The sequence below is a fragment of the Lingula anatina genome, chromosome 6 (assembly GCF_051362555.1).
Source record: "Lingula anatina isolate TDL-2025a chromosome 6, LinAna3.0, whole genome shotgun sequence".
NCBI lineage: Eukaryota > Metazoa > Brachiopoda > Lingulata > Lingulida > Lingulidae > Lingula > Lingula anatina.
Window position 1 is genome coordinate 10,316,281 of NC_141772.1, and position 25,656 is coordinate 10,341,936.

At 38.2% G+C, this 25,656-nt stretch overlaps 1 protein-coding gene across 6 annotated transcripts in view; it reads right to left on the reverse strand.

The window, feature by feature from the left end:
• Positions 1 to 352: 352 nt before the first annotated feature.
• Positions 353 to 25,656, reverse strand: part of LOC106179306 (uncharacterized) — a 32,496-nt gene continuing 7,192 nt past the window's right edge. For 3 of the 6 annotated variants that reach the window (XM_013562873.2, XM_013562870.2, XM_013562867.2), the window contains exons 2-3: positions 5,839 to 6,247; positions 353 to 2,674 (exon numbers count right to left, since the gene is read on the reverse strand). In XM_013562873.2, coding sequence (XP_013418327.2) covers positions 2,077 to 2,674; positions 5,839 to 6,119 — 879 coding nt within the window. In that variant the 5' untranslated portion in view covers positions 6,120 to 6,247 and the 3' untranslated portion in view covers positions 353 to 2,076. Of the gene's footprint in view, positions 2,675 to 5,838; positions 6,248 to 7,112; positions 8,169 to 19,828; positions 20,654 to 23,207; positions 23,553 to 25,656 lie in introns of those variants that run through there. The other 3 variants (XM_013562871.2, XM_013562868.2, XM_013562869.2) reach the window with 3 other exon arrangements.

Consider the following 25,656-nt stretch of genomic DNA (forward strand, 5'->3'; position numbering starts at 1 on the left):
TCTTCAAGGTTATAAAAATACAACATCTCAATATCTTTTTAAGGTACATGTAATTTGCTTAAGATAAAGATAAACAGCCCTAAGTCAATCGTACTTTTTTCGTAGTGTGACCGACAGAAATTGAGCACAGGAGTTCATGCTACTTTGCATTATTGTTATTGAACCGATCCCCCCCCTCTCTACCTCGTTATCATGAAGCACTATATCACAGTCACTTAATTTATTAAATAACCCTTAATTATGGGATCACGAATGAAAAATTAATGGACCGATACTGATATAGAGAACAGCTTATTCGAACCCGAACCTCATGATCTGGAAAACGCGTTTTAAAGAAAGACAAACTACTGACTCCTTAACAAAAATAAACAATATTTATTTCACATTGTTATTTTGATATGCATTTGTAAATGATAAAAAAGAGACTGTTAGACAGTACTATCTTTTGTCATGAAAATTAAAATATTAACTCAACGCAATCAAAGAGATCTTTATCGAGCCGCCAATTAACTGAAAGTACAAACATAACTATTAATAATAAATTTTAATTCTTCGTAAAACGATTTAACTCAATGAATTCGATCACACATTCCATACAATTCGACAAAATCAAACTAGTTGTGGTCAGTTTAATGAACATCATCAGGCTCCACTCCAGCAGCAGACCACCTCAGTACTCTAACTTTCCATTCGGGAGACCCTGGACTGGGGTGGTCTAATTTTTAATACCTAATAACTTCGATTAAACTGCTACATTATTACTTTAACTTAAAGCCATTGTGATTTTATTTTCAACACTGCCCACTGTGATGTAGAGAAACAGAACCTTGTATGATCACTTTAATTTCAACATTTAATGAAGTTTAAAAGGAAAAAGAAACAATATTCATACACACATTTCGTGCCTTAAGTATTCCTTACATACACGTAGTATTTCACCGGGATTTGTAATGAATCCATTGCCTTTTTTTAAAGGCATGAATTTTCACATGAAACATATAATATTATAGATAAATTTGTATTGCTGCAGTACCGGTACCATACTAGCGCCCACGTGACATGACATAAGGTTGTACAGCTTTGTTTGCAATTCTAGGCATCATTGCTGAAAAATGCACAGACAATCGTGTGATAAGAAAGACGAATATTTGAGTTGTTCTTCGGTACATTTCCTCCCTGGGATAAAGGAAAAAGATTTGTTTCACCAACGTCTCGACATTAACTACATTCTTGCCGTACGTAAATTGACAAGATCTGAAATGTCGTAAAGTCCTACCGTTCAAAACCACAGTTCTTTTTTACCTAGTTTCGATGGTCAGAGGGTTGTTTTCTTTACATTGACATTGGCCGGAGACCGCCAACCTTCTACATGGTCATGTATTATCTGTCGTTTAAGAGGTAGGATTAATATAAACAATCTATTGATGAGCTTGGAACAACAATGAGAACAATAAAGACGAGGTACCTGTGTATTACTTTGTACGACTACGACGGCCTTTAACGGAGGTGCATATGTATTATCACTGCATTGTATCGTTTCCCACTCAAACGAATTGGCCCCAGAGTCGCAGCCAATCGTTTGATCGTTCAGCTTAGTTACATCATTAACATCCAAATACAGTGCTTAGTTTTCAAATAAATACTTAATTAACGTGTACCAACTAATAACGATTTTACTCTGTTTTACTTTGTGTGGATTTTTTTTTGTAAGGGGCAGACCATGACACTTGCACGTATATCATATTTACATAGATGCACTATTACTCATTGGGACGTTACGGCGATTTCTTAATGAGTGCATATTTAGAAGCACTAAGTACCCCCTTTCCCTGTATGCACCTACAGAACATGTGCACAGTTTTGTGGCATTGGTCCATAACATCTTAAAATACCAACTTAACTACTTACATGACAAAATAAGCCTTACTGGCACGGTAAAATGAAATGGAAATGTCCAATTCTGAGACCACTGTCGGAAGATATATTGCGTCATTTGCCTGTTTTAACTTCCAGTCGCCAAATCCACAAGCTGGTTGCTCAGTGGGAACTCATACAATTACATTCCCAACTGCTTGATCAGGGAACGTCCATGTCAGTCTCATTTAACCGCTTTAGAAGCATACCCGTGGGTCTTCTACGGCCGTTATTCCCATTTAACCAGTTCAGTGTGATATTACGGTACAAAGCGTCTGTAAAATTGGTCAGTATTAAGCGACCAACATTCTCGACACGGAATCTGTGCATGCTACCATTCACTCCGGCCTGTTTGAGGATGTGCTTCGGTTTGTTAAAACCAATCCCATCTAGCCACTCTCTCGTTTTGTTTAGCAAGATTTCGCTTTCCTGCGGCCGTCGTGTGGTATTGTCCCCTACTTTGACTCGCACTTTCCCGGGTAACGTCGTCACTTCGAGGCTCACTTGGACTTCCGTTTGCGCACTGCTTTCCTCGCTGATTTGCCAGATGGCTATAAAGACAACGGCAGCTATGAGTGTAGAGCTGATCACGCCTGCTATAAGAAAAATCAAAGCTTTGGTGCTGCCTTCGTTAGCCTGCTGGTAGTAGGTCCTGTTGAAGTTACGGATGCTGAGGAGTGAAAACGCCACCGTCGGGACGCCAAGCAGAGGATTGAACAGCGTCAATACGAGGGCAGGAATGAGGTAATTTGGTGGAGGCCTGCAATAGAAGAAATCATAATTTATTTGCGTTATTGGGCAATGTGTTGGGGCTTTTTAATGAGCAAGTTAATGTTTGGGCCAAGTTTAACTCAAGGAACAATGTGTATCTTTATTTCGAAGCCGCGTATTTTTTTCTGTATTTTATTCGCAGGAGGGTTTAACATGTCCATGGCATGTCCGTAACATAGATTTTGCAACGGGTGTCATTCAGTAATTTTTACGAAATGCAACCCTGTGAGTTATCATATAAAGTAATGTAAATGAAGATTTTCAACTGATGTTGTATACATGTATCTCCGTACTCGACACACTGAATCAATGAATACAGGGGGGTACTCGAATCACTAAAGTTAATTCCCAAACAACTACAACTACAAGGAATATCAAAGCCTTGAATTGGTAAACAGACTTTGCACCAGACAACCAGAGTACGTGATTGGAGCACGTTTCAGAACTCGACTCTTGTGTTTAGTTTGTGACGTTCCTATCTGGTGAAAGACAAGGCGCAGACACAACATGGCCCCGTTACAAAGTATAGGAGGTGATATCATAATTTCTCCCATTCGATTCACGTGTTGCTGTGTCTGAGATTATATACATGTATGTCTCCCTTGTTGTTTGTGTGTCACCGAAATCTACGTGAAAACACACTTACTGTAGTATACACATAGACATTGTTTTGCTTTCCCAGATAAGTTAACTACCCTACTTTAAGGTTATGCAGTTTCGCTTCAACTGATACACGATAAAAGAGTGTTGAAATATGAGGGCTTTTTTTAAATGCCAGATTACACGTGCTTGCTGAATGATTATTTTAATTTTGATAACATAACTTATCAGTAGACTGGAGACAGCAAGCAATTTAAAGGTTACGGTAAAAAGTTTCAAAACAAATCCCGATATCAACATGAAGCCGAGCTTTTTGTATCTGTTTGTTGCTTTGAGACCTAAACACACACTCACTCACGTACGCACGCAGATGTTACAGAGACGTCAGGGTAGCTTCCTACAAAAAAGGAGAAACTGCCTATATCTATTTGAAACATGGTTGTGCGCAAAATCCTTGTTAAAATAATTCTAAAAATTGCGGCAGGGTGTGGAAAAAAAATGTTATTCAATCCCTTTGTTCACGACATACGAAATATGACATGAATTATGTTGTGGTTCGCCTGCATAATCTAATAAGACTGGCAGCCGAAGAAGTGAGGGAGATTGAGGGGATAAATAATCAAACGACACAAGTGATTTCGTAGCCGCATAAGCGTTGTTAAGTACGCCACACTAAGTACAGTGTACATGGTGGAGGAACGCCATCGCCAAATATCATAATTTAAGGGTCTTACACAACGTCTTTGGGCGTATTTACGTCTAATAAAAAAGTAAAAATATAATAATAGAGACATTCGTTTACACTGAGATAATCCGGTGACTGAGAAAGCCTTGAAACCGAAAATGACGCTTTGTCTAAAAAACACTGCTAGTTCGCGTACGTCATTCGGGAGTTCGTGTAACAGGTAAAAGAGCAATCACGAGCACTGTGCAAATTTACGTAAATGTGGCTTTATGATTACCTGTAACTTCTAAAATCATTTGTAATCCTCCAGTATTTGTAGTCAATACTACAAGTACAATGTACTGGCAATTGCCAAAACACTCAATGGAAGGGATGACAAACGATTAAACATCTAAATTATTAGTCGCCAGAAAAACAGAGTCACTCCTGGAGATGGATTTTGAACTGACAAAACGGAATTAAAAACAAGTTCTATAAAACTTATGCTGAAAGTGTGTTGAAGTAATCAAAAAGATGGGATTTTCTAAAGGCAACAACGAAAAAATGATACAAGTGCAAATTTCGTTGTAATAAATGTATGTACTTCGTACTTAATGATAAGAGTCGTAGGTACAAGCGCCTGTAAGATTTTAAAAATTTTAGTTGTAATTGACAGAGGCCAAAATCAAAGGGCAGACAAACAGACAGACGGACGGACGGGAAGAGAAAGAAAATACACAGAAAGAGAAAGGATAAGAAATTAATGGAACGTAATGTGGACCACAATGCAATTACTAGACAGCTAAAAAATTCCGTTGATATTTGACATAAGCTGGATGGGTCGAGTTTGGAAGTATGGTAATTACGCGTACTGTTGATCCTTGTCATAAAAGCTGACAAGGGCAACTAAACAGACACTTGGATGAATACCAAACATTAGAAAGGTCGACCCGGTGTCATTCTACCCTACATCTGTGTGTTTTATCAGCTTTGTGCTTGTGAGAGTGATTTACCTCACACTGGAACACACGCACACACACACACACACACACGTGTACATGCACACACGCACACAAACAAACACACACACACCCAAGTTTTGAGAAAGAGAGAGAGGGAGAGTGCGAGTATACTTTCAGAGAAGGAACACCTGCCGTTTTAATTTCATCAAAATAGCCGCAAAAAGACCATTATCGTGTTATTTATTATTTCTAAAATGTAATCAGGAACTGAGGAGAAAGCTTTTCTTTACTATACGAGGCTTTTCTTCACTGTACGAGGCTACAAACCACCGTCGTATATGTCTTCTTAGACGGGATTTGGAAAATAACTAGGTGCGATTACGCCGAGGACAATGAACCTGATTAGCGGAGTCTGAAGCTGACTGATTCCTTGATTACTTCGAAAAAACATATAACACCTGCTCACGATACAGAAATGATATGAAATCGCTGACGGTTACTATAATTTCAGCAATTCCATTTCTAAAAGATATTCGATCGCGTCCACTACGCGTAATAAATTGCTTTCTATATTTAGCTGTAAGTGAATTATTTGACATTTTCCAGTCGAGTTATCTTAGCGTCATTGGAATTGTTTTACATGCCCCTGATAAATGGGTAAATGGCGGATACAGAATATATCTCCCAGGTGAGAGAGAGAGAGAGAGAGAGAGAGAGAGAGAGAGAGAGGAGGAAGAGATGAGATTTGGAAAAAGAGATAGACAAGAAACATTTCAAGTGAGGAATTACGAGAGAAAGTGAGGGAGAGAGATGAAAAGAGAGAGAGGAAAAGAGAAGGGTTAAATTCTAAGAGAAAGAAAGGAGGGTTGGGGTTGAAATTCCGAGAGAGAGAGAGAGAGAGAGAGAGAGAGAGAGAGATTCACTCACTTTGGGGGTGGTAGTCGATACCTATATGTACACCTGGTAGTACCCAGAGCAGTGTTTCCGTACGGCATCGCATTGCCCCGGTCTTTGGTCTCGAAACATGTTCTCTCATCAGCCGGATCTTCATCCTCATCATCATCTTCGGCGATTATGTGGATGCTTCCGTCTGTGAGCTGGTCCAGCGTCTTGCAGTCTCTCGAAGAGCCAGCGGCGTCAGCCTTGGGTGCAGCGGAGGGCTGCGGTGGCGGCAGAGATAACGCGCTCGCAGGTCCATTACAGTCCATGGTCCAGAATAGGCAGAGCAAGCGCTATATGGGGCATTCGCTGTCATGTCTAATGAGAGCTCCCACTGAACCAATAGGCTTATATGATACTTCACAATTCTCTCTTATGAAAACAATGAACCTTGCAGCTGAAACACAGAAAAAAAAAACTTCCTTAGTGGTGGATTATTTTAAAACATTTCCGACGTGCAAGAGTTGCAGATCAACGGGGTTAGATAAAGTGACACATTTTCAAAATAAGCCGTTTGTTTGACATTTGTAATGGTGAAGGAACTTTGTGTACTCTACCACTTCCAAGAGTCAAATGACTGATGATTCGAAGTTGAAAAGAACAAAAAAGTTGTGGCTTTCAATTGTGTATTTGCAGTTCTTTCATACAAGTGCATTTATTACGAGTAATTGTTTTATAAACAACGTTCATATTTTGTGCAATTAACAAAATATACAACCCATGTTCATGACGAAGGTCGTCTTGTGACACAATTCAAAGTGCGATACAAACCGTGATAACCATATAATATTTCCAAAAGTCTAATAAATATTGTTTGATTTTATCAACAGAATTTTGTTTTCGCACGCACCTTCATTAAAATGTGATTGCTCTTTGAGTCAGTCAAAATGGCGACAATTCTCGTTCAATGGACACATAAGACTACGAAAAACACAGGCTTCGTGACAACTAATTTACCACAACTTACATAACTACTTTTTTGTATCCTAAATCAGCTGACACAGCTGAGCTGTATAAACTTACAGATAACACGAAAAAACATCAAAATAGACCACACACTGGTGACAATTATGTCCTTGGTTGCCAGTTTTGTTACCACGCGCTTAGTCAGGAAGCGAATGACGCATTTTCTTTACTAGTTTGTCAAGACTTAGATATCGGTTGTGGATATACCATAACCTGTAGAGATGATCTCTAAACTGTATCTTACTCTTAACATTATCACTTAACTCCCAAAATCGCAAAACCCCTCACACTCTTACCCTCCTTTCCCGTCCAGGCCTCCCTCAAAACCAATACTCAACTGATAAGGCAACTGGTTGCCCTAAATATCACGTCGTTGCACAAACACCCCTTCCCGTTATGCCCCTATTTCACACAGACCACGAATCGCCAGGAATTGAAAATTTCAGGATTCGTGGTTGAATCGTAATCAGTTCGTGAAGTTCTTAACAGATTCGTATATAATCGTAGTCAGTTCTTGCAATTCTTGATCAATCGTTCGAAATTTTGGCCACGAACTCCCGATTCCAAAAAATCGTAGTGAATTTCTGGACAATATTCGTGCGATTCCAGCCGAATCCTACGAATATTCGTAACACTATCGAACCTGTATTGTAACTGAATCGTAGAGCGTGTCGAATTAAAGCAGAAAATTGGCAAAATCTCACGAATCCAGCCGAATCCCACGAATATTCGTAACACTATCGCACCTGTATCGTAACTGAATCGTAGAGCGTGTCGAATTAGAGCAGAAAATTGGCAAAATCTCACGAATCCTCACGAATCCTGAAATTTGTCAATTCCTGGCGATTCGTGGTCTGTGTGAAATAGGGGCATTAGTTAGAAGCAGTCACCATTCCACGTGGCCTTATACAGGTGCAGTGCCGTGTGTATTATTTAAGGTTAAAGAGGCGAGCGTTTTTGTTAACATAAAGCACGTTTTATATCTTGACACTACAGTAGTAGGTGTTTTGTGCAGCATAATATATTTAATGTTTGGAACGATTGTAAGACTTAAAACAGGGTTATTCTCCTCCTTAAAAAGAAGTCTACATTAAATACAAAACCTAGTGAAAAGGAAAATATGGCGATTAATGGAAACAAATTTGATCAAACAGATCGTGTATTCAATACGGATTTGTTAGCTTAAACTTTTAAGTTTAAGCTAATTTTAAAAAATTGAAATGTTCTATATAATCTTCGAGGCAGGGAATTAGGAAATATATACAAGTATTGTGTGGAAAACGACAGGAAAACTGGTTTTAGTGGCGTAATTAAGATCTAGAAAACAGCAATCCTCTTCACTAGAATTGTAATCGAACTCGTCCATATGTAAGGCGATGGCTTTTGATGCTTTATCATTTGTTTTTTGTTGTGTAAAAATCAAGAAAAAATATTTGGGGCAGTGTACTAATTGTCAAGATATTTAGCGAATATTTATTGACTATTTTTAATCATATAATGTTTCACGTAGAACAGGAAACAAATGCTCTTAAATGCCGCATTAAATTATGAAAACTTGTTTACACTATGGCACTCCCTTTTGTAACACTGCGTGTGGCTCCTCTATTTTCATAAACATTTCGTTCTTTAAAATAACCCAAGCATTTCTTATTGCCATTAAAAAGTTACGTAACGCCTCAGATGATTCAGACAAATAGAAAATACATAAGGCCTGCTGCCAATGAATTGTTGCATTTAGTTATACAATCTTATTATTATTTTTTTTTGCGCACGTGTTTGACATTTTCCGGTTCTCGAAGAAAATAAAAACAACTCCAGCTGATTAAAAATATAATTGGAAACGTTGTATCATTTCTAAAAAATCAAATGAGACGGTTCTGTTTATCAGTCAAAAAAAGTTCCTTGTCCAAACAGACGCCCCTGGTTACATAAAACGCCTCCCCAACACCCTTTTAAAACGTAATAAGAAACCACGTGTAGAGCCGCATTGTGCAACCGCAACGCTTTTTGCAACCTTTTTTTTTCTAAGTCACGGAAACGGTTTTAAATACCTGAATGCTATAGTGATACATATGGTTACATGAATGGAAGACCTCTTAATCCTGTAATGGTCTCTCCACCTCTCACACGCCTCCCCACGCGACGTCCCTGCAGAGGCACATTGATTCAATCTCGGCTCCATTTGACCGGACACCTGGGGTCTTCCTTTCATGTAGGGTGCGCCATATTTGATCCTTGGATCAGTTGATTCTCGGATCTTCTATTCTGAATGGCCTCAGAAACGTTGCCATAGACCCTCTTGAATTTTAGTGAGAGGGGGAGGGGATTTGTTTCCGGGTTGGATGGTTTCACTTTTAACTTGTAATTTTATTAACCCCAAAAATTAAGATTTAATCTCTTCACTGGTTTAAGACGAAATAACGGAAATTACTTTTAAAAAAACTCGTCCTTTAATGCCACTACCAGGTAGTTGCATTAAATTTTCCAAAGACCCTTACACTTCCCTGGTTTATCGATCCCCAATGTTTCGAGCCCTATCCTAATCGGCTAACGGCGTCAATAGCCTTGTAGAGACGCATTTTGTTCTGTTAAATTATGAGTTGGAGATATTATCCGTTCTGCCAGTGAAAACTTACAGGTGCTGTACGTCTTTCATATTGCAAAAGTGATATGTTGGCTAACTTCGATAACACCAAGCCAAAAACACTTACGTAGAGTAGCCGGTGGAACAGTTGCCAACAAATAAGCAAGATAGGGTAACTAAACTCCCGAGTATATTCCTGCTAACAGTAGCTCTTCAAGAGGATTGATTTCCCAAGACAGAGTAACGTTGAGTAATTTGAAAATCTTGTTTTTTTCGTCTCTTTTACACACAGTACATTAGAAATAATATGTAACTACTTACATTTGCGCCCCAACCACACTAAAATGGGGGCATAAGAGAACGAGTTAGGAATTTCATAATACATCCCAATGTAGATCAATGTAGCCAACGTACTTCCGCCTTGAAAGTTCCACCCCCCTTGTTTTCACTACAGTTTATTAACAGCCAGTCAATATACAATGTACGTGTCAACGCGATAAATTTATCCCCTTTTCATGCGTTCAGAATATCTGCCTACAGGTACGGATGCTTAAGCATATCATTTATAGAAAGAGTGCATTAATTGTCTGCAGCCGTATGTTAACGTCCAAATACAGAGGAGACACATCAACATTCATTGTTATTTGGTTAAATTGTTTTTTTAAAAACAGCACAAAAGTCGGCAAAAAAGCCCATCGTTTCTGAAGAGACACTAAAAGTTGCTGTTTCATGCTTCCAAGACATTGGTGTTTTAACCCATCATCAAAATGATTAATTTCATTGCCATCATGGAATAAGAGACAATAAAAGACAAATTTCACCTAACGCAAAATATGCTGTGAAATATTTAATCGATTTTTAAAAATTATCCATTAAAAAAAACTTGTTTGAAGATCAAGGTCAGTGTGTCTTATAAATGCGCTGATATCCAGAAAAATCTCCGCGTTCTTAAAAAAAAAAAAACGCTGTTTGTATCATTAAAACATCTCCCATCTCTAATTTTTTTATTTAAATTCTGTGACATTCGCATTTGCACTCGATGGAACTTATCAATTCGGCCCGCTGGCACAAAGCCAGGTCGGGGTTAAAGACACGTGTTCAAGCATTGTTTTAGTTTTAGTATTTTTTATTTCACTTCCAGTCCTTCTGTATCTTTAAACAAGGTAATTCAGTTGTAGCAACAATTAAGTAGTTTGAGAAACGACACCATATATTGGCTGTTTGTAATCGTTCAAACCACTTATTATTTATGTTCTAAGCGGTGTATGTAACCATTATAATAAATATGTGGAGATTAAATTCAGGGATCGAGGACAGGGAATGTGGGGGCAGGGAACACGGGGGGGGGGGGGGGGGGGGGGGGGGAGCGCCTGCGTAAGGGCGAGACGAACTTCTGCTTATATTACTAATATTCCTGATAGAAATTGTGCACTACTACATGTAGTAGTTAAGAGGTTAAATGCATAAATAGAAAATATCGAATATTTGATTTTAAATAAGAATGGAAGAGTTTTTAGCAGGAGTATAATGATCAGTATTAAAAATAAGGTAATCTCGGCCTACGCTACCTTTGGAACATAAAAACAGGATATCAAAATTAAAAACAAAGAGATTACGGACGCAAATCCACGTACAGCTGGTGTGCTACAGACCTTTCCGGATTGGACAACAAATCCACTGAACCACGTGACCTATGATACGCGAAAAAAATAATTTGCGCTCATATGCCATGGGGGGAGGGAGGGGGCATGACGGGGCTCCAAAAACACCTTTCAGTTTTTTTATAGAAAAAGGTTTTCAAAGTGAAGATAGCCGGATTAACATAAATGAAAGCAAAATAATTGCAATTAGCATTGGCGAATGCCTCAGTAAGACAAAACAAAACTTTCGCAGCAATACAACGCAGTGAACAACAATTGAGACCATGGTAAATCCCGCCGACAGCATCAAATCACCCCGTTTATATTATTCTAGTCTCGTTAAATGCATGCCATTTACATGTCTGTTTCATCAACGTGCACAATGTGCAATACTACAGTGCTGTATTTAAGAATAATATCTAAAAATCAAAAGGCAGATGTTCCCTTGATAATCTGGTGCTCGAATAGGAAGTAGGTTGCAGATCAATTACATCTTTTTTCAGAACAAAAGAGGTCGAAGGCACCTGTGTTTCTGCAGAATAGCAACAGCTGCTGAAACTACAGGGGGTAGTTAAAAAAGAATAATGAGGAAAACACTCGTAATACACTAGGGCACACAACGAATACGAAAAAAAAAAAAACATTTGTTCTTGCTGTGTAGTTTCAAAAACTCTGCGACGCGCTAAGACGAGAAGAAGGCAATGTGTCATTAATGAAGGTGGCTTCCGTCTCTGATTTGATCGTAGATGCATTTTTGGTAGTAGTGGTTTTATCGTTTTCCTATTTCAAATTCCAAGGAAAAAAACAGAATCCCTACCGGCAGTGTCACTGACAATGCCACCAAACTAGGGGATAAATTGCAACTTTTACGTTAGGACTCCCGTCCTTTCTAGGTCTGTCACGTTGCTATCGGTTTTGATAGAATTTAAGTTCCTGGACGTGAAAACTAAGGCCAGGGTCCGTCGAGAAGATAATTGACTCACCAATAGATGTTTTGATTTTCTGTGTCTGTTTTCTATCTGTCAACAGCTTTACGCAAAAATTAATTAACGGATTTTGATTTTAATTTATTAATTAATTAGTTAATTAATTAGTGGTTAATTATGAGTTAATTATTTGTTTTGGCTGAGGCCTGTGACCTCTGGGTGTTCTTGTTAGATACGGGATTTTTCTGTCAGTGCTAAAAGCGCGTCAAATAATCCAACCAAGATGGCAATTTATGTGACTACATGTACGAATATTTCTCCCTAATCATAAACCTATACTTCCGATCATCGGTACTGTACAAACACGTGCTCCACAACGGTCGCCACACCGTGCTTTGAAGTCTTAAAATATAAGCTAGGGCAATCGTATGTGAGATAGAGCAGATTTACCCTGTCTTTAATGATGCAGGTATTATAAGCGAATGGATTCAGTTAATCAGTCACGAATGTTTTGGCGCATTTTCAGCATTTTTTTGTGATAAAAATGAAACCATGGAAGAAAAAAAAAAAAAAACACGCGAACGTGCTCGTCCACATCATGCCGCAATGAATATGAAAGGTTTCGTTCATGTGAAACAAATATTTTGCCAAAGGTGATATAAAATTGCATTACGAGAAACGGAAATCTCTCATGGATGCTTTAAAACCATTAAAGAACATCTAAGTGACGTACTTTTGATCGCTTATTTTGTAGCGCATCATTTTTGCAATTGGATGAACAACAGTGTACTTAGTGTTCAAATGGTATATTATTTGAGTTGATGAATTTCCATTGAAACTCTCTTCATTTTTAACTGATTTCTTTAATAACAACAGTGTACATAGTGTTCAAATGGTATATTATTTGAGTTGATGAATTTCCATTGAAACTCTCTTCATTTTTAACTGATTTCTTTAATATTTGAAATATGCAATTATAGAATCAATACTATCTTGTTTTGGAAGTATAAGAACATCAACATCGTTCTTGAACAGATACAGATGATAAAGACCACTTTAAATATTACACTGTTGCTGAAATAATTGACCATGTTTCCTACAGTTACATGTATCATTAAATGAACCAAAAATTATGTAATAATTTATTTGTATGGCGTCAAATGAATAAAGGAAAAATTTTGCAGGAAACTTGGACTAATAAATCCCACCATTCAAAAGGTAGTCTTTGTAAGATCTTCCACCTTTCCAACTTACTCAAGTGTCGGTCTCTATTGAGTGTTCGGAGCCATTTGAGGCACCATTTGACGAAATCAGAGACGACTCACACATACCACGCGCTTGCGCGCGCGAGAGGAAAAATTAAATAAGTCACAAATAAATAAATAAATGAATACAAATAAAATACTCACAAACAGTGTCTTGCATTTCAAATTTCCAAATTCTTTTCACTTGCAGTCACATATTTCATACTAATCAATGGAAAGCAAACCATACACGTGTATCGTGTATTACAGGCTTCACGGCACAGCAAGTACATGCATAATTAATTGCCGCTGCAGGCAGTGTATTTCACAGCATGCATGTCAATTGAAGTACGATTCACAAAAACACATCCTATTGAAAATCTCCTTGGGATTATTGACAGTTGAAATAATTGTAGGGCGACACCTGGGAAGCGTACTTAATATACTAAAGCTCTAGGTGCCGACAGGAATTGCCATGGAAACTGGTTTGTAATTTGTCATCATCTGATTGTAATCTTATTGGCAGCCGGCTCCTTCAAAGATAATGACAACAAAACGAATTTGTCTCGGTGCTTAGTTGACAGTATCGACATAAACAAGAGTCTTTCGGAGGGGATTTTTTTTCACGAGGACGTTCGAGGAAGTGGTTTTTCCATATCGATGTTTTTAAAATGAAAATGTGGGGAGTGGGACGCCATTAGGCAAAGAACCACAAGGGAACCCCTTTAAAACACAATTAGATAGACAACTCTGAGCGCGTTCACAATAAAACTATCGCACTACATTTGTACAGTAGTAGTTCGAATGACAGGCATAGCTCCGCGGGGAATCTTGCTGAATGCAATCAAACTGACACGCCTCTTCTTGATACCAATGCTCTCGTACCTGTATAACCATCAGGTTTTTTGTATTCTACCCAACTTCAGGAAGAGGCCGAGGCTCTATATTTCGGTATTGCCAGCTCGATCTTGATTTCATATACAACCCACATCAGCAATAAATGCATGTGTAAAGCTGACACATGGAAAGGTATAGTGAGCAAGCTAGCTTTATAGTGCTCTGACACTCAGAGTAGGATAGGCGTGGTAACCTATTAATCTGATTGCAATGAGAGAGAGTCCTCACAGAGTTAGTCCGAAATACCTAGTACGCGAATGAACCCTCAGGCGAATGTTGGGTCATTTTTATATTGAAAATAATTACTTTATTACATTTCAGAGACTATACAAGCAAGTAATTATTTTATTTTTATCCGAACAGTAAGAACCGCAAAATAGCTCCGCTGTAAAATAATAGCAAATATATCGATGAGGCAGGTTGGAAGCCAAGAAATGATCACATTTTACAAAAGACGCAACGATTTGATGCAAAAAAATGCCACAGAAAGTAATTTCACGCGAAATTCTACTTTTGAAAGAAAGAATTCGGTCATTAGACCACAGCAACAGTATATGTAGTCGAGGAAACTGTTCATCATAGCAAATTTAACTTCCTACAACACATTGCAAAAATTATCTATACCCTTACGGCTTTGTTTTGTCGTCCTTGACTCAATAGCAATGGTTTTTACCTTACTGACAAAGTTCATTATCTTATTTTTTCAACTTGTTTTTGCATGCTTGATGTAGACGCTTATAGATGGTAATGAGTAGAACAAAAAACCTGTGCGATTTTTCTTCCGTTTTTTCTTTCGTTTCGAGTCCAGATATCTATTCAGGCATCTTTAAAATGAAAAAGCGACCAGCAGTCTCAATCCACAAAACCAATTATATGAGATAAAAGGCTCTATGCATTTTGCAATTACCCCGAGTAAAGGTAAGGAGAAATGAACCCCTAGCTTCTTCTGCCCTGGTGTGGCACAGTTGCGGATCTAACTGTAACTGATATTGGTTTCTTAGAGGTATTTAATTACAAATCAATACCAGAATATCAAATTCAACCAGACCTTCTTGATAACGCCGGAGTCAAGGTCCTGATAACAAGACATACCCGGGTGTTAAATATAGAAGGCTATAAACAGTGTATCTATTGTCACCTTACATGCAACAACGTAACAATCTTTAAAAGAGCGAAAACAAGCTCAATGACCTGATAATAAGACCTACAAAACACAGAACTGACTATAAGCAGTGTAAGTATTGACACTGGCATAATCCTTAGGTATACAAAAAAATGAAACCAACCATTAAACTGTCAACAACGCGCACCTACCAGTACCGGCAGCTTTGTTACATGTTTATAATAGATGTCTGTATGTTATATACGTTATATGTCACATGTTCATGTTCTTACAGCAGCACTTCCTATGTGTATCCCATACAGTCTAAAAGATCTCACATCTTCGCGCAAGATCGAGGGACTTGGCATTGGGGTGGGGGTCTAAAATAATAATATGACAGACAAGCAAGTGCGATGAGGGAACGAATTTTTCAATAAAATCTGACAGAATTTGTCTACGTATGTTTTTCCGGTTGATTTTTTTAAGAACGAGAAATTAAATATGAAAATAAGGTGTCATATTCATGAAATAAAGCCCAAGCTACCAGCTCGTATACCTATAAATCAAACATACTTATAGAGCTAAATCATCCAGACTGTACATCATTTTGTGTGTGAAAGTATATACAAGTAGGACATGCGATGCTAAATTTTTGGGAATGCACGTCCAATTTCTGAATCCTAGCAATGTATGCGTTAGGACTTCCATTCCCAGCAAAGCATTCTCTAGGACTTTTATTCCCTGGACTAGGGGCGGATTGAGGTTGTCTTCTGGGTCTTCCTGAAGACGGTCAGATTTCAAAGTTTACATTGCCGACAATACATATCTTTTTCTGTCGGAAGACGGTCAAAAATGGAGGATGGATCGACAAAGATAATTTTGAAGGCTGTCAGAAAATATCTCTGGATCCTCCCCTGTCAAAACTAGCATTACTAAGACGTGAGCTCCTGCCACACAGGCAAAGACAGCATACGCCGTCCTCCTCTACCCTTGAAGGAAGTCTCGTAGACTTTACCTTTAGATACATATAGTTGTTTTGATAACTTCAGACTGTGACCGCATACCGTATCACAGACACAACAAACCTGACCTTTTACCCTCGCGGAACAGGGAATCTCGATCTAGTGTCTCGCGTAGCCGTGGCTCATTCACAGTGAAATTATCGATCTACGTAGATCGATCCAACACTTCGGTGACTCGCTGAATGCAGTCAGACTAACATAAACACCCCTCCTCCTGGCGTTAGGCAAGAAGCAGAAAAGCTGGTGATTACACGAGTAGGCTGGAAACAAGAGGAGGCGTGTTTTTAAAAAAATTAATCTGATTGCATTTAGCAAGAGTAGGAGTTGGAGTTGGATCGACCTACGTTGCACGATAATTTCATTGGGAATGAGCCCTAAAGCACGCACTGATCGGAACAGCTGCATAACAAAAAACATTATACAACATGTTGGTGATTATTGGGGCACAAACATATTCTACGAGTCCAGTTTTCCCTCTGTGCATTCTGTGTATTAACTGGGTAGAATATACGAAGAATAGTTTGGGTTATTAATGGTGCATTATGATATACAGGTACCGGTAAATCACATAGAGCAAATGATTTATGCCTTATCATATTCAGAAGAGCACTAACTGACTTTCTGCTTCACAGTTACAACTTGTGTACGTCTCAAAGCAGTCCTAAAAACACGTAAATATCCTGTCACTACATACATGTGGCGGCAAGGTTAGCTACATTGTTCATATACTTAATAAGTGCCAGTGACGTGATGCAATGTTTCAGACGTGTCACATATGTGTTGATGTTATTAATGGACCCACACAGCATTTTCACACGAAGTACTCAGTAGTAATCCGGCCCGTAGCCAGGGGGATTCGGGGGGTTCGAAAGAACCGCCCCTTTTGCTGGGAAAAGGTCCACTCTGGGTAAAATTTTATCTAGGTACATGAACTTTTTATGGGAAAAGGTCCACTTTTTTCAGTAAAAGAACCCCCCTTTTGAAATTGCTGGCTACGGGCCTGAGTAATATACTGTAACTAAACCATTAAGTGTATCAACGATGAAGTGGTTTCAGATCCATAATACATGTACGCCGATATAAGTAAGCTAACAGTAGAACTTATAGATCGAAGCATACTCATGTACAGTACGTAGGCCTACATACGAGTTCCCAGGAGATAGGTACGCTGGGATTTAATGGGAAACAAATATATTCGATATAGCCAATGTCTCCAGACATGCACAAAGCAACGTCATTCGAAATTTTGTGGAATTTGGAGGAGAGTGTGGTCAGGAATTATGGCGGACTAGAGAGTACAATGAGGCCACGAATAAAAACTGACAGAATTACATCACGGATATTTTTATTCTTATTTTCTCTTCTGCCGAAATAAATCAACTGCGAATGAGCACTAATTCATCATGCTTTTGAATATCACTTTTATTCCCGCATGCCGCTTATAACAATAACAGTATGTCCCAATTAGTGCTTAAAAGTTGACCAAAAGCCTGGGTTCCCATACCTAGATCAATCTAACAGGATTGACCCATCTCCAAGGGGTTACTCGCTAAATTGCTTTCAGCTTAAGCGGCTTAGATGTCTGGCACGCCTACTGAAGCTGCTTAACGATAATACATTGGCCCCCTAGCACCTTTCGTAGGCATACAAGCCATATAAGCCGCTTAAGTTGATAGGAATTTAGCAAGAATCCACTTGGAGATAGATCGATCCAAAGTTAGTACGATAGGGTCTAGGAATTCCCAAACTCTCGTGAATTCTCGTGCAGTTGCCGATTACTCCCATTAAGGTAGTGCGGACCTACTGCAAGGGGACTGTGTCATATGTAAGGTCTGTGACATACATAATCTTCTCTACACCAGAGAAAAAAGCAATCAAAAACGCTTCCACTCAATCAAAATACATGAACCGGCATCAGCCGCCTCGATAGATATCTAGGTCACTTATCTAAATGTCAATAGAGTCTGAAATTCAAACACCTGCTAATATTTACCCTCTTGTCGAAAACCATGCTCTTTAACTCAGCAAGACTTTCAATGATAGAAGAGATAGGTAAGTAGACTGCTGCCTATTTTAAGAACCCTGCCACAGTACTCTGATTGATTCGCTGGTTGACTTATCAGAAATGTTATTCATGTATTAAATAAAGTAAAAAAAGTGAATTCCTGGCTCCTGCAATCAGTAACCTCAAACAGGAAACAAAAAGATCCATTATCCTAAAATTGAAGCAGAGATAAACAGACCCCCCCCCCCCAAAAAAAAAAAAAAAAAAAAAATATATATATATATATATATATATATATATATATATATATATATATATATATATATATATATATATATATATATATATATATATCCGTACACTGTATTGTTAAGTGCCTCATAAGTCATCGTTTAACTCGCCGTATAAAGCACGGCAGCAAAAATAAGTAAAAATAAGTCACTTTAGTGGCGTACAGTTACCTGACCTAAACTGAACTGGTCCGTAATAAGTTAGGTTGGTCCATCTATACAAGAGACATGTCTATATTGAGCTGGGCCGTGCTACATGAAAACTGTCTCGATCCATCTATACTGAAAACAGAATTTTTTAGCTGGGCCGTACTAAGTTTGGCCGTCTCATCTTTCCTGGAAACAGGTCTACTACTACTACTGACTTGGGTATACGAGCCTACCCTGTACTTAAAATAGACATGTGCCCTGCCTCTACACAAGTGTCTGCTGTGACACTACACTTTCATCATGTAAATATATGTGGCTTAATAATTATGGGAAGAAACCAAAATGCTTTTTTTTATATTTGGAGAGGCATGAATTATTCAGCATTCAAGTATTGATAATCAGGGTGAGAGGGGCTAATATATATATTTTGCAATTGTGCACACGAATAGTTATACCATTGTAGGGTCTTGAGCGAGCGTATTTTATCCTTAATGTATATCATATAATATTCATAGAACTCATTTTATCCGTGTCAATGCTTAGCTGGCAGGCAGCCGCTAAAATACATATTGACGTTGCTTTTTTTCAGCCAAAATAAATCATTTCAGAATTTGTTGTAATAAGCCTAGCATTAGACGTTCATTGTGGAGGCCCACTGAAGCCTACAGCATTGTGGGCAGGTCACCATGTACTGCTTGTAAACTGACTTTACCCCCGGTAGTAGATTGTAGGCACTGTTGACATTTTCTCAGCCCGCAAAATTCTCAAAGAGTAGAACACAACCGCTGTTCATGCACCAACTTGTTATATGATTTTATGTCGTGATATTTCAATTTCGTAATCCTTGCATGCGGTTACATTTGATATTTACAAGCAACCAGTGAATCATTGTTGCATGCAGTGTACACATCTTGGAGATTGACACGTTCCTTCACTCAGTGCGTCTGCTGGTGTGTCTCTGTCTGTCTGTCTGTCTGTCTGTCAGCTTGTCTGATTGTTGATCAATGAGAAAGTAAAAAACTGGGGATATCTTCATGTACCGTGTACAAGGTCATGGAATGTGAATCACCCCCCCCCCCTCCTGAACGCAGTGAATCATTTTCATCATCGAATTACTCCAGCACTAAGGGTTAAATTCAACTTATACCTTACCTGATGGACATCTCTTGATAAAAGTTCTATGGCCTAGATAGACTGAGTAAGACCTTCTCCGTGATCAAGTCGATCAAGTGCGAAAAATCGTCATTAGTCTAGCAGAATCCTTACTTGTTGAATCGTCTTAACGTTCGAAGAGTGCAGCAGGGATAAAATACCGTAACACCAACACCAGGTGTTGTGCATTGAACAACGCTACACTGTGGTTTTAATCCAAATATAAATGACTCAAAACAGCGGCACACTGATAAACGCTTCCTAGGTCCGAGGTTAATGCAGTTTCTTAGTCTAATAGACCTCCGCGCCGCCGAGTTTGGTAGCGCCAATGCAACCTACAGCGTTCACCCGCCGAGGTGAGGTTTTAACTCTACTCCGCCACAGCGTCGGTATATTGTTTTCACTAGTTATTCGTAGATGTGGCTCTGGCTTCTCGCTAGCTGTGCGTGTGTGTTTCTGTACTGTGAGGAATTCAGCACAATACTGTTGTCAGCCCTCAGCTGGGCCTTGGGGAAAAAGTTAATACGGCTTAAAGGCAGGCGATCCGATTGGGTAGAAATGACTTGCGCATATATACCAACGCAATCTTGCCGTCAACATGTGTTCAGTTGATTATTTAACGGCATGTCAATCTGGGTTTGGAGAGATATCACACACGAAGACCTTGAAATAGCAAGGCCGACTTCCCAAGCAGCAGACGACCATGACATTCGCTGAATGTCATCCACGCAAAAATATCACATTATTATCAATGATAATCGGGAAACTTGAGAAAGTGGCAAAATGTCATCCTGTTTTTCATCAGTGAATGACCCCTATGATACAATGACCATGCATGGTCAGCAACACGTGATGGGTAGTGTTTTGTTATTGATGCTACCTATATAGCTAGCTATAGTGCACGACTGAAGCCCGCTGACCCATTATCTAAGAGGGCCGCGTCAAAGTAGCCCAAGGCCGAAAAAGAAACCCGAGACATCTTGTACAATGTCTATTATGACCGATTTACTAAGGAATTTATTTTTAACACGTAGACCAATTGAATGAGATTTACATGTACCTGAGTTCGGTATAAATCCACAACTGTCCATATCGATAAATATTTTTTTCACCAATGTACTTCACCATTTAGTTTATTAGTATACGTGGTGTATAAAGATAAGTGTCTTCATTCAAATGCTGTATTATTATTATTATTTTTATTATATCGTAGGCCTACTAGGTCATGTTAATATATATACCAGTAAAGGCACACATTGAAATCGAATTGAATTCTATAGAATTAATATATATAGTGTATACTGTGTATATACAAAGTGCTGGTACATATAAGAAACAACAGTCACGTTGTTTTGCCACGGACCAGCCAATTCATTTAATTTACTACTCCTGACACGTATTTGGTCAAAGTAGCCCCAAGTTTAATTTAATCTTAAAGTTAGACAAGTTGTTAGGCGAAGGATATTTTGTGATATAGTTCTTGGGTTAATTTTACAGAAAATACTGATATACCTTGGCAAATGGTCCGCCTAACAGAGACGGACCATTCGATTTATGAGACCGAAACTCATAAATCCTAAAAACTAAATAAAAAATAGTTTTGTCGTAAGCCTCCGGGTCCGACCACAGAAATAACAGCTGTTTGTCAGTCTGATATGTTCAAAAAACATGTCTTTTGAAATCAAATAGTTGGAATGCTGAACAAGCGAAAATGTGCAAACATACATGTATGATTATGAACAGAAGGCGATAAAAAATTGAAACCAATAGGGTTCGGCACGCAAACAGCAAGTTATAATATGACGTGTAGACACATACTGGAAGGGATCGAAGCATTTTGTACCTACAGGTATATGGTGGACAGATAGATAGACTACACTGTTGGCAACTTGCTATATAATCCTCACGAAGGCAAAAACTTAAAGTACAGGTAGATTCACTTTCTGATGGGATTTCACATACTAGAAAGTGTCCCCGGGTTTAAATTTGTACTGTGAATGAAGATTGACAGAACAATAAAATGGGGTCAAACGCTGGGGGCGTAGAACTTGATTTTGACCGCTCCTTCATTGGCGACACACGGTTAGCATGCCTGTAAACCCATAGGTGATACACACTCTCACTGTACGCACTAAAAAAAATTGCTTAAAAAAGCATCGAGACCTTTGTTCTAGTGTTCTCCGTTTTTTTTTTAAATACGCGACGGGAATGGTAGTCAGCAAGGATCTGTAGTTTTTTCCATTACTTGATACAGATAACATTCGTCCCATACTAACTTACTGGCCTCGATACTTCTGGGAAAACCCCAGTTAACCTGCACTTATCACATTGGACCCCTGAGTCCCCTCCCTTGATCCGCCATTCTGCTGCGAAAGTCAATTCTATGCGTCATAGTTTGCTATAGTTATATAGGAATAGTCTACAGAATTATTGGAGCACGAAAAAATATTGTTTGAAAACCGATAAATCTGCCTCTCAAACATTTTACAGTCCCGTCACTTTGGCGGGGCTGAAATAGACACATCGAATATTCACTTAAGTAAGGACTCGTGGGAAATCAAGTATTTGAATGAAAATAAATAGTACACCGGGTATTCGTATCTTTCACCAGGTTGAAATGCAGTTTTTTTTTTAATTTCCAATCCATAGCCTCCTTCTTTGCGACAGGATGTTGCAGTTCAACTGTATCTGTCTGTTAAATTGACGTGCCAATCAATGCACCAAATGGTGGTCACATCAATTGCCAAAACGGCCGTCAAAAGTTACACAGCAGACAAAGTTTGTCAAGTTGTCGTAACCCCACTCTGTAATTACTTTCTTTCTCAAAAGAAATTAAAATTGTCAATGTTTTATCAAGGTTAATTTATAAGAAAATGGCATTGAAAATTACTTGCAGATGTACCTTTATTGATTAAAAAATAAACTTTTTTCATTCATTTGAATACATTTTGGTGCTACTCAATTCCTCAGTTTTTTTATTGACTTGTCAATCACTATAACGTTAAGGGGATCTGTGAAGGGTGTAAACGTCATTAACGCCGTGAATCCATAATGCCCCGGTTATATTGGCACAGGTTTAACACGACGGTATAATGACTCCAGTAAGTGATAGCAATATACAGACACGCACTTGAACACATGGATTTAAAAATTGCTAAGAATAAACTGCAGTATGAAACCTTATTAATACTGCAGAGTTGTGTCGCGAGGATTGCATGTGGTAAATTACGTAAGAGCACACCAGTATATCTTGTTATGTTTCATGCCTTATCGGTTTTATCGCTGGATTATTCACTATTCAGTGAAATCGACACTGATGGGTCAGGTAGCGTTAAAAACACGTTTCCTTCACATAAGTTCAAATTACATTATTACTTACTACTTTGGACCTCATCCATCAAGGCGGTAACCAATATCGTCGCTGATGAAGTTCTGAGATAGCAACTGAGACAATTTTTTACGTCCATAAACAGGCATCAAAACACAGGATGTTCTTGAGCAAAAAGAGATGGAAGTAGGAGCTAGATACCCACGTGACATATTCCTTTTTAATACAAATATCTCCGCTAATACCGGTGGTTTATTACGTCACTCTGGATCTAACCAATGAGAGGGGTCGGTGCCGTTCTGTTGCCGAGCTTGGTGGACGAACATTTGTACATGTAAGTTCTATGGTTTGTAAAGAAACAACCAGCAAGTCTTTAAGATGGTCGTTCGGTTTGGGATAGAATAAAAGGCTATTTGGCCACATTCCAAGATGTCAGAATTACGGTAACATTGTGACCTTTAACGCTTTCATACGTAAACAAATACACTGATTGCATAATGATAATAAGTAAAGTTTTACATTTTTCATCTTCTTGTTGGTACATGTATGGGCAACTAAAACCATCACCAACGACAACTCCATCTCCATGTATGCCTTACATTTGTGCAATACAAAAAGTGGCTACATGCATGCATGGGTACACTTGGATTAAAGCCAACATATTAAATAATGAGAAAAAAGATTTAAGCGTTCTTATATCATACCAGTCGCAAACAAAATTTGGCAGGTTGCCAGTCTTTCTGACCGCAAATACAGTTAAATGATCATAAATAAAATCTTGAATACATTTGGTTATTCAGTATGCTTTACATAGGAAGAAAAAATGCTTCAAAATATGGATATAAAATAAAGATATATGGAATCTGAAACAGCAAAAATGATTGTGGATCTAGATGAAAGATTAAAAAACAAATATATCCATATATAAATAAACAACAAGGAAGATCCCCAATCATAACATTTTTAAGGGATCAATTGACTCGGTAGCGCGAATTTCTGACTTGCAAGATAATACCTAGCATTGCATAATATATATGCCAAACATTTCCTCGTAAAGGTCTCTCAGATTATATCATCCGGCAGGGAATCTTGCCTTAACATTTTACCTTTACTTTTTTGCAGCCATTCGATCAATATGTGATACAAGTCTCAGCACGGTGTCATGCAATGCTCTCATCATAAATATTAGAACTGACAGATGAGTCTATACTCCAATATCGAAGCAACATGAATCCAAAGAAACTCAATTCATTATGGACTGTGAACTTGAGGAAATGATTTCTTTTCAATGTGCCATCTGGCAGCAGGAAATATACACATGTATACATAGTATTTATGAACACCTTCATAATTCCTTTTTGACGAAGGACAAAAATCTTTACCTCAACGTACATGTATATGTTATATACGGCACGGCTAAATAATTGCGGATTTCTTTCCAGATTGTAAAGTAACACAGTAAAATGAGAAAATAATTGGGCAAGTCAGTGTTATACAAATCGTACTCAAAATACATGTATATGCATGTGCATCTGTATATATGTGACTTACGATTAATTAAAATATTCATTACAAAGTTATAGTACCGGTATGGTAGAGCTTAAGCAAGTTTGTGCATCTTAGCTACAGATTTATTAGCATATTATATTTGATACATGCATTTGCCGTGGTTATACGTGTATAATTAACAAATAAAGTAACTGAAATCGTATGTTGATTTGATTCTTTTATGTTTAGGAGCTGATATGCTTTGTTAAATGCATATGGATTTATATTGCTTTGAATAGGCAAAAATAGATCTTTAATGCGTATGTTTGTTGTTCGGGTTCATTTGCTTTGTCTATGAAGCGGCTTCACGCACTAGTTAATGAGGGTCTCGCCCGAAGAAATTGCTCAATGAACTCAATACAAGTCCAACAATTGACTATCAGATGATCTTCGTTCAGACACAGAACCCAGCACAGGGAAATTTGCCGTCTTCCTGCTGCAAAGAATACCACGTATGCGTTGTCATTTTTACAATGAAATATCATTATTTTGCTGATTTTGCACCTCGTGTGGCTTTATAATCCAAAAGTACAGTAATTTAATAAAAGGAAAAGATGAGATGAATTTATCGGGAACTAAAACCGCTATAAGAATAATTTAAAGACAAGCAAAAAGTGCCGACAATATTGAGATGAACTGCTGCGTTCACGTAAAAAAATTACATCCTGAGGACTCTGTCATAATAAGGAAATCAAAGATTTTTTTAACTGAAACAGCTTCTTTTTCTGAGAACTGGATATACGTGTGGAAGGAAATGTCAAATTCGTTAAAAATAATAAGCATCTGAGGTGCAGTGAGAAGGCAAATTACTGACGTTTCATGATTTTTCCACTTCATGTAGTGCCATTGTACATAATTACTTTTCGTGAGACGGAATTAATATTGCTTAAGGACAATGGAATCTAGTGCTTTTAGTGAAAAAGAAAAAAATGTCTATTCACTAGTCTTTCTC